Source organism: Octopus sinensis, unplaced genomic scaffold, assembly GCF_006345805.1.
Source record: "Octopus sinensis unplaced genomic scaffold, ASM634580v1 Contig00920, whole genome shotgun sequence".
NCBI classification, from domain to species: domain Eukaryota; kingdom Metazoa; phylum Mollusca; class Cephalopoda; order Octopoda; family Octopodidae; genus Octopus; species Octopus sinensis.
Genome location: NW_021824396.1, coordinates 7,501 through 18,178, shown reverse-complemented (window position 1 = coordinate 18,178; position 10,678 = coordinate 7,501). Strand labels below are relative to the sequence as shown.

The 10,678-nt window shown below is 36.8% G+C and overlaps 1 protein-coding gene across 1 annotated transcript; it reads right to left on the bottom strand.

Annotated features, from left to right (window-relative positions):
• Positions 1–4,279: 4,279 nt before the first annotated feature.
• Positions 4,280–8,332, bottom strand: LOC115226982. Its single transcript, XM_029797935.2, has 3 exons — positions 8,266–8,332; positions 7,363–7,434; positions 4,280–4,711 (listed from the first exon to the last, which is right to left on the bottom strand). Exons 1-3 carry the CDS (start codon positions 8,330–8,332, stop codon positions 4,512–4,514), a joined length of 339 nt encoding a protein of 112 aa, XP_029653795.1. The 3' UTR covers positions 4,280–4,511.
• Between the last annotated feature and the right edge of the window lie 2,346 nt (positions 8,333–10,678).

The following is a 10,678-nucleotide window of genomic DNA, read 5'->3' as shown; positions in this document are numbered from 1 at the left end:
ATCAATTACGAGGGATTTATTCCTCTCATGATGAACAAGAATATGAAAGAGAAACGCAGTGATGAAACTGACTTTGATTTAAGTTCTTTTGAAAGAAAAGTATTAAGCAAATATCGAAAGAGCATACAGCAAATGTTGTCGTTGTGAAATTCAAGGCAGTGTAACTCATCTGGAGAGGCACGGAAAAAACGGATAAACATTAAAAATGTTAATTCATGAAAGTGGAAACCTGACCGACTTTTTGCAGCCAACAACTTCTGTTCATATTCCGAACGAAGCAGCTTCGGAGCTTAAACTTGGTTCCTTCATTGCAGAACATAACTTACCAATAAGACTTATGGATCATGTACCTGGACTAATTCAGAAGGCATGTACTGATTCCAAAATAACTAAAGATATTAAATGTGCAAGAACCAAAGCCACTCAAATATATAGAAATATTTTAAGCCCTTAATTACTTTGAAAACCTCATTAAACAGTTCAAAGAGTGAAAGTTTACATTAATTGTTGATGAAATTACTGATGTAATTACAAAAAAGAAAAACACCTTGTTTTGTTAGCTCGATTTTATGATTGTAACTCTCAAAATATTATTGATTGTAGCCAAGGATTGCTCTGCTAATGGAATTTTTCCTCTATTGAAAGATTCTTCACCTTACATGATATTCCTTTTGAAAATTTTATAGGATTTGCCGGTGACAGTGCTAGTGTAATGATGAGACAGAAGGGAGGTGTGCAGGCATCACTGAAGAACAAAGCCCCCTTCTCTCTTTATTCGGGGTTGTGCTTGTCACTCTATGTATATCTGTGCATCAAAGGCATGTTCAGAATTACCTTCATATTTAGAAGGTTCTCAAGAGATTGCTTCTGAGCACTAAAAGATTCCAATATCCTTTCAAACAATTTTACTGGCTTCCTGCTATAGAAGGAATGTCTTGAATTAAAATATTTCTAATTTCTGTAGGCTTCACACTTCAAGACACCAAACAATCGTTACAAATTAAACAAACAGGTATTTTTTTCAATATGTTCAAAGTAAAAGTAAATCCACAATAGCTTCCTGCTTTTGATGTAAAACTGTGTTGTACTCAGAGAATTGCTTACCTGTGAGTTCCTGACACTCCTTGACGTTTGTGACTCTCTTCAGCCTTATCATCAATATTTTCTGTGGTTTCATGCTTTGATAAATTCAACCACTTATCTATGGGCAACATTTTATTATTACATATTAAATTCAAAACAAAAAATATTCCAATAAATTCGTATCAACAGTAACTTATGGTTTCATTCAACTTTCAGGAAGACAAATCAAATTTATTATTATTTTGTTGTGTTTTTAGTCCAAACATGACATAGAAAACTGACATCAAATGATCTTGTATTTACATCATATATGTGTAAACATAATTTCAGTTCCAGTTATTGTAGCTAAAAATCACTGAGATATTAGAATAATTCTATATAATGTTTGATACAAAATTATTTGTTTAATACTAAACATTCTTAAAAGTAATTCCCTATCAATTTTTGGATAAAGATTTTTGGTCTAATTTAAATAATTTTGATTTAATCTCGAAACCGATTTGTTCACTCCTATCACAAAAAAAACTACAATAACAAATCTTCCCATCTTGTTTCACTTGATTTTGCAGAAGTGAGATTCCTGTCACATAATTTTATTGCCAAAGGAAGTCCTAAGAGGTTTCATAGGTTTTACGTACAATTTCATCTGAGTATATGATGCAAAAATCTTGGAATTTAATTGCAAATTAAAATGCAATAAAAGTTGAGCAGTTTGAAGTATTGTAGAGGGAAAGGGTTCATTTCCATCATCTGAAGATTTTTTGGAAAGAGGATTTTCCACAAACGTTAAAGACTCCCTTCTGTCGTGAATGACCGTGAGATTGCACCTAGAAAGTTACCCTCCTAGGCACAAGTCCGAGCAGGGTTGTTTATAGAAGGCCAGCATACTAGCTTGCCCCTCTTTGTGCCATCAATGTTACCCAAGGGAAAGGCAAAGGGGCCAATACAGCTTGGCACCAAAGGTATTGCAACTCATTTCTACATCTGAGTGAACTGGAGCAAAGTGAAATAATGTGTCGAGAACACAACACGCAACCTGGCCTGAGAATCGAACTTACTACCTCATGGTTTGAAGCCTGGTACTCTAACCATTGAACCATGTGCCTCATATGGAATTAAAATAAACAAATGTTGTGTCATTATTTTAATATGAAAGGAGTTTTCAGCACAGTTTTATTATTGGATTTTAAAGTTTTGGATTTATTTTTAAGTGTAGAATCACAAAGTTTTTTTCAGGAAAAACTGCAGAAATCAGTAAATATTAATCCTAAAGCTAGAATAAAAAATGAAAATAATTCTTAATTGCATTCAAAACGCCCTGAATTTGTGTGCCACGACCCCCACTTTGGAATGGCCAAGCCTGAAACACAACAGGACAAAGTGAAATGTCCCTAGATACATCATCATCATCATCATCATTTAACGTCCGCTTTCCATGCTAGCATGGGTTGGACAAATGACTGAGGACTGGCAAACCAGATGGCTGCACCAGGCTTCAATCTTGATCTGGCAGAGTTTCTACAGCTGGATGCCTTTCCTAACACCAACCACTCCAAGAGTGTAGTGGGTGCTTTTACATGTCACTGGCACAGGGGCCAGTCAGGCGGTACTGGCAACGACTTCGCTTGAATCTTTTATACATTCCACTGGCACAGGTGCCAGTAAGGCGATGCTGGTAACGATCACACTCGAATAGTGTCTTTCACATGCCACCGGCACGGAGGCCAGATAGCCGCTCTGGCAATGATCACGCTCGGATGGTGCTCTTAATACCCTACAAGCACGGGGCTCGAGTGCCAGTAAGGCGACACTGGTAACGATCACGCTCGAATGGTGCCTTTTAAGTGCCACTGGTACGGAAGCCGGTTAGCCGCTCTATCAATGATCACACTCGTATGGTGCTCTTTGCAACCCGCTAGCACGGATGCCAGTCATCGAATTTGATTTTGATTTTGATTCCACTTGCCTCAACAGGTCTTCGCAAGCAGAGTTTTAGTGTCCAAAGAAGGAAAAGGTATACATATGTGGGCTGATAACGCCCCTGGCATAGGCCACGAGATTATGGTCTCATTTGGCTTGCTGGGTCTTCTCACGCACGGCATATTTCCAAAAGTCTCGGTCACTAGTCATTTCCTTGATGAGACCCAAAGTTCGAAGGTCATGCTTCACCACTTCATCCCAGGTCTTCCTGTATCTACCTCTTCCACAGGTTCCCTCAACCGCTAGTGTGTGGCACTTTTTCACACAACTATCCTCATCCATTCTCACTACATGACCATACCAGCGCACACCACATCTGATGCTTCTTAGGTCCAACTTTTCTCTCAAGGTACTTACACTCTGTCGAGTATGCACACTGATATTACACATCTATCGGATCATACTGGCTTCTTTCGGGGGCACCGCCGAATGGCGGAAAAGATGGAAATTAAGGATTGAAGGATTGAAGGGTTAAAGGGTTAAATTTCGTAGAGAAAAGATAGGAAAAACGAAGCAGTTATTGTATGAGTACAGACGTTTAACAATAGTAACGAATGAGGTACGAAAGATAAAGGGATAAAATGTTTTTGCAACTTGCTGCGAATATGAAGGCCGGAAGCCGCTGTTGGAGAAGAAAGGAAGTCTAAAAATTGGGAACCGTAAATCGTAATGGCGACTAAGAAGAAGAAGAAGAAGAAGAAGAAGAAGAAGAAGAATGGCGGAAAAGATGGAAATTAAGGATTGAAGGATTGAAGGGTTAAAGGGTTAAATTTCGTAGAGAAAAGATAGGAAAAACGAAGCAGTTATTGTATGAGTACAGACGTTTAACAATAGTAACGAATGAGGTATGAAAGATAATGGGATATAAGAAATACTAAATTTCTAAATCTCTCGTAGAGACATGTACGGTGGTGGGGCGATAGAATGGTTGTATACTGTCAATCTAACACGTCAATCTAACGTCGATGCTTCCTAGGGCTATACAACGGTGGTGTACTGTCACGTTCGTGTTAGATTGACAGTATACAACCATTCTATATATATATATATACGCTAGCTAGAAATAAAGGGAGATAACTATGAATATACGCGAGGATATTAAAACTGTTTTAGAACAATAGAAGTGTTTAGGGAGGTGCTGAGGCATACAACAATAGCAACAACAACAACAAATGAACAGTTCAAAGTTTATCTTTATTTCAAAAGTTAACAACAGGGGAGACGAACCAGCAAAGGGATTTCTTTGTGATAGATCTGCTAGAAGTAGTAGCCAAATCGACCACAATTCATACCTTATCCCCCTAAAGAAGAATACGCTGGACAATGTTTGTGTAGCTCCTCTACCGTAAGGATAAAGACAGGATGGTCATGACTGGAATGCATTTAACCAAAGGTCTGTATTTGGTCGAGATTGACCTCAAACTAAACAACAACATTTACACAGAGCTTCACTTTACATCTGATGACAGACATTTGAGTGCATCAAGGCACTCAGCTTCCTCGAGGGCATCTCCAAGTGTTTTGAGTGTTTGTTTCTCTGGATCACAACTTTTAAACCATTTGTGCAACACCATGTAGCCCTGTTTCACAGTGTCTTTAGAATCGTCGTGAATTTCCAGTTCAGAAGTTTCAACTCCTAAGAAAATCCCTGCAAAAGATACAAAAAGAAGAAATAATTATAACAACATCAACAATAATATAAAAGATGTCTCCTGTAGGTTGTTCTAACAAAGAAACTTCAAGAGAGAAATTTTGAAAATAGTCAAGAAATATGGAAAATGTAGGACATTGTTCTCTGTTTGTATGAATTCTGATTAAAAAGTAACAAAGTTGTTGGAAAAGAAGATTAAAACGGAGAAAATTGTGTTTTAAAAGTATTGAAAATTACATTTGAGAGAATTTCTGGTAAAGAGATGGCAGGGAAAATGGTTGTGTGGGTAATAGCATATGAGACCCTAAAGAATCAATTAATATCACCCAAAGAGTCACATTATCTCATCCATCTATCCATTTTCTCTACCCTCTGTTCATAAAAGGGTTGTGGGGGGTAGAGTCGCCAGGGAACCCCCTTCAAAGTTACTTTCATCTTACTGTCCAGTTGGATTCTCAAGCTTCACCAATTAAGACTTTAGATATTATCCAACAATCTCATTCTTGGTCTATTCCTTGGTCTCCGGTCAAGTGGCTCAGCTTAAAGAATATCCGTCTTGCAATTACCACCACTCGACTATAAAAAGTGATCTACCACACAATTCTCTCTTTTTGCCTGGCTCTCTCTGGCACTTTCTCTTTTAGGCTTAACTTTTCGCCTATCCACTGGTTACTCAACTCGTGTGGTCAGACACAGCTAGACTAACGTCGCTCTCTTTATAGTGGCCACCACCAGACAAAACCACCACGTTTATATATATATATATATATGTATGTATATATATATATATTCATTCTGTCGTTTCATGCATTCACCTCATACCAATAACAAGAGATTCCAAATTATCAATATCAATGTAATATACATTCTGAAAACCTGTCTTTACTTCATTACTTGTTATGCATGACACGAGCACCACAGAACACAGCGAAGAGAAACCCTACATGCCGGCTTCTTCACTAAAAACGTCTCAGCATTTAGAAAAAGTGGAGACTGAACCATCAAGCAATACCAGTCATACTACGGACACCTGGACCAATTAAAATACAAATAAGCATGACACCAGAATGGTCTTAATTACACAAAGTACAAAATATAATACTGTTAGGTACACACCACATATTTTAGAAGACACCAGCTTAACCATTTTGGGTTCATGACTCGTAATAAGGACCTCTTTCACTGGCTGAATGCCACAATTTAGAGAGAAGTTGATAACGGAGAGGTTTTAGAGTTTCAGCTAGCAGGAAAGAAGACAGGAGTGACCAGCATCTCTGCCATACACCTACATACAATTAAACACTTTATCTGAGTAAAGTGTGTTCTTCAACTTAGACAAACACTGGACAGTGGAGAGGCAAAAATGCTGCACCACATTCAACTGACGACTGCATGCGAGTGAAGTGTGATCGTCAACTAGATGGACACTTGACAGTGGAGAAGCTACAACACGTCACTCAAAATACACTCTGTCCTGTTAAAATGGACACAGTCAATGATGTAGTCCTGTGATCCCAAGTAAAAGACAGCGGCATCACACAAGAAAAAAATGGACAATGTGAACAATACAATGGTATTCTTTGAAAGCTATAGAACTTGCCTGCCACACTAGAAAACCCGGAAATTTTAGGAGGTTGTTTTCACACAATCCATTCTCTGTTTTGGACAGTAATGTAATTCCCTATGAATAAATTTGTAATCTTTCCAGACAATTTCTAAATGGGACATCAATCATAACTTGGTTGACTAAACCGGGGTCTGTTATTTTGAGTCCAAATATGACCCTTTAGTGGATGAGGTTGAATTAATTGAATCAACCCCCTCTCTCAGTATACCCAGGTCATGAAATTAGTGTCTCTCTGTGCAATCTATCACGTTACAAACTTCCCAACAGGACTCTGACAATCGAATGATCAGTGATATTTCTTTTGACCAATCTCCAATGAACTCCGGATTCAATCACATCTCCGGAGCTTATTCATTTATTATTATATCAATCACAGAGAGAGAAGCCTCTGCCAGTTTGGCCTCACTTGTGAATATTCATTTTCCGGTAAATTCCCTCAGGGGAATCCTCTCTTTTTGCCTGGGGAGAATAGATTGAGCAGAGCGACCTCTATTAAGCCTCTTTTTATTGAGGCATCTCCAGATCTGTGGCAGGACATCTTCCAGTAGGTTGATATAAATAGGATTATTCATCGGCTTCTTATACAATTAATGTTTTCAATCATTTCAAAAAAAACCAAACTTTAAGTCTTCAGCTGGAATAAGGAAAACTTATTCTGGTTGTTAACTCAGCAAATATTTCCTTCATTACAATAATTTAGCAACAGACTTAAAATGTAAAACAAAGACATTGTCCATTAACTCACCTGTTTACTCTTAAACAACAATGAATTTTACTTTCCAGCTCCATAAGACAATATTAACTCTATTGCGTCTTCTAATTTAGCCATTATTACCAACCACAGTGCTAACCGTGGTGGATATTTTATGAAATTCCAGTAATATCAATCTCTTTAATATCTTTAGAGTTAACCTTTCAATTGGAAATTAGGAATGGAACCGGTTCTCAGACATTTTGATAAACAAAATAGCTCCGGTGGAAGTAAACTTTACAGAAAGCAATTCGGTTATTTCATACTCACCCACTTGCCACCAATTATTCCCTAACTTCTTGGCCACTTTCAGAAGATCCTTCTCCTTCAGCTTTCGACTCTCTGAAATAAATATGTTGAAATTTTGCAATTTGTAGTAAAATTTCTTTATCTCTGTTAATAATCTACATTTTATTATCATGCGGTATTCCTATTATCAATGGTCAATTGGTGACCACCATGGCTTGGATCAACATTTTTATACTTTCTACAGTGGTACCACACCAGACTAAACTTCCTCAGCCTCTTCTCTTTAGTAAGACATTCTACACAATCAACGTAACAATTATCTCTTAATTATCATCACTTAATGAAAATGCTTTTCTAGTTTTGTCTTTCCTTTCTTATATCTCTGCCAAGTCAATGGCATGGCATTGTCCTCTCACTTCCAACATTCTTCTCATTTTCTGCTTAATTCCTATGTCAACCAAGTCAGTCCTCCAAAGACCTAGAGCACAATATCATGACACACCAACTAGGATAAACATACACCTGATCCCTTTGTTGAAGGGAGCTGCTGGAAATCTTTAATTCTAACTGCCCCACATCACGGTTCATCAGAATGTCAGCTGATTCAGGAAATATTTGAATTTCATTCCCTTTCCATAATAAATCAGCTATTTTTCAGGTGAGCGATGATTAGTTCTACACAGGTGGAACAGAAAATAATAACAGGTGTCCTAAAACACTGCACAAAACCTCATTCACTACATATAACTGTTCATCCACACGTTATTGCAAAAGAAAAATATCTGAAATGGTAGAAAAGAACTGGTTCTCAAGAATAAAGGACATCTCTATCAAACCTCATCTATGCATTAATCATACCCTTTTGATGTCCCCTATATCAATGTGGTGAAGCTCAATTGGATGAAAACCCAGTTTCCAACAAACTTGAAAACACAAGGGTTACACCTGTGCAGGAGGATTTCACTGACAGAAACTGTTCTTCTGATATCATTGTTAATACAAGAATAACATTACAAGGAATGTGTGACCCAACTCACACCCCACTCCACCACCACCACCACATTTGTCAATAAAGCTAATTAAAATCAACTAATTGAAAAGTGTCACTAATTAAGATATATTTTATAAAGTATTAGAGTGTCACATAAATGAAATGAAGCCAAGTGAGATTAACATCTGAACCTTACTGGATTATAAGGGTCAATAATCCCAGTTTGTAAGGATGTGGCCCTTTACCCAAGTAAAACAATATATTTACACGGAGGGTAACAAGTTGTAAAATGTTAGGTGCAAGATGATGCCATGACAAAATGAGGTTACTTTTCAGACATGTGTAAGAAAGTTAATGAATGAGAGCTGATTAATTATCATGTTAATGGGGTGTATATGTGATACACTACCACTGTGCTTGGTGGTGCAATACTAGATAATCTATATGGATTATATCATAATCCAAGTGAAGAACATGTGACCCTCATTAAAATGAATATGATTGTGTCTCAGCATAAATAATAATATGGTAGTCCCATGAGCAACCAAACAAAATTGTTACCAAGTTCAGTGCCAAATACTAATAAAAATGTCTTTACTTGGTCAAATAACAACGACCAAGTTTCATAATCTGCTTTGAACAGGATAATCAAGTCAGAAGTAAAACCAAAAGGTGAAACACTCTGAAGACCTTACCTCTATTAGCATTAATATCATCAAGAAGGCAACAAGTGGGAGTCTAAGAATGTCTGTAGGGATCTGGTAAATGTTACTCAAACATTAGAGTCACCAACAAGGAATTGGGAGTTCAAGTCACGCCTGGTACGCATATGTTATTCCAGTCTGTGTATTTTTTTAAATGTTAACCTTAATAATTGGTTTCAATGTAAACATATGAGTGAACTGGAGCGTGAAATAAAGTGTCTTGCCCAAGAACACAACACACAGCCCGGTCCAGGAATCGAACTCACTACCTCCTGATTGTGAGCCCAATGCTCCAACCACTATACACACACACACACATATATATATATCACGTGATCACATGACCGACCAGGCTATCAGATGTTGCTACAGTATTGTTAGAGAAATTATTTTCTCTACTACCACAAAACGTAGTCTAACCCAAGACATTCTGGGTTCACACCTTAATAAGGGACAACATCACATATCAAACATCAGAGTATTGTAATTATTGGAGTTCTTCATAAGATGACAAATTATGGAGAATTTCTGGAGGACAACTTTGCAAAAACATACTGGAACTATTGATGCCACTTTAACTGAACTAGATAAATGGTTTCTAAGGGGGTCAACAGTTCAACTATCAAGATCAGTTAATAATGGGTCTTGGTGCAACATCTCGGCAAGGTTTTAATTGAAAACAAACTGAATATGTTGAATAGATATGTTGTATGTGACGTATAAATATTTTTCTTCCGTGGCTTTCTCTTGCAACTGGAAGGAGTTAATAGAACGGCCATTATCAAAGGAAAAAGATCAAAGCTGCATTATTTTGATTAATAATTTTATAGAGACAAATAATTACAATTGCAAAATATAATACCAGGAGTAATCTCAAACTGTTCTCTTGGAGATTAAACCAAAGCAATGTAATGAAAAACATTTTCAAGTTGTCTTTTTTCGCTACAGATAATTTATCGTGAAGAGAGGACAAGAATTAGAATCCCTAATTCATCAAGGTATTCTAAAGAAAAAGTTAAGATAAATGACTTCAAGTCATAAAAGAGAAATATGCCATGTCTATTACGTTAGTGTGAGAGACATTTCAACACTCCGAGACATGCAAGGTTGTGAGTGAGATTGCTTTGTGAGGACAGCGTAAATGTCACTAAAAAACAGAGAAAAATTGTGGTTTTTATAACTTTCATTGAAGATTTCTAGAAGTGTCCAGAAACAAACTTTTGGAATAATTTTCAGTCAAAAACCAAGATGGCTTCAGCTATATACTTTTCAACCAATGAAATGATTCCTTTCAAATTAAGTTTGCTTTACTCGCAAATTTCTGCCAAAAGAACTTAACACTAGTTTATTTTCATTCAATAATACTTTGCTAAAACACTTTCTACTAAACCACCTTTCACCAAATAACAACTAGAACAAATAATTCAACGGTGAAACTCTGCAATGTCGTTCCATAAAAATCAGTTGAGATTTTGTCATTGAATCTCCAAAGATGACTGACATTCTTATAAGTACCATTGTCTCTAATGACCAGATTCACAAAATACTAATAAATCATTAGTCACTCATAATTGACCACAAACAGAACCAGAGAGATTTATTGATATTTCAGTTAGTCACCATTTATCTTTCAGTATCATTC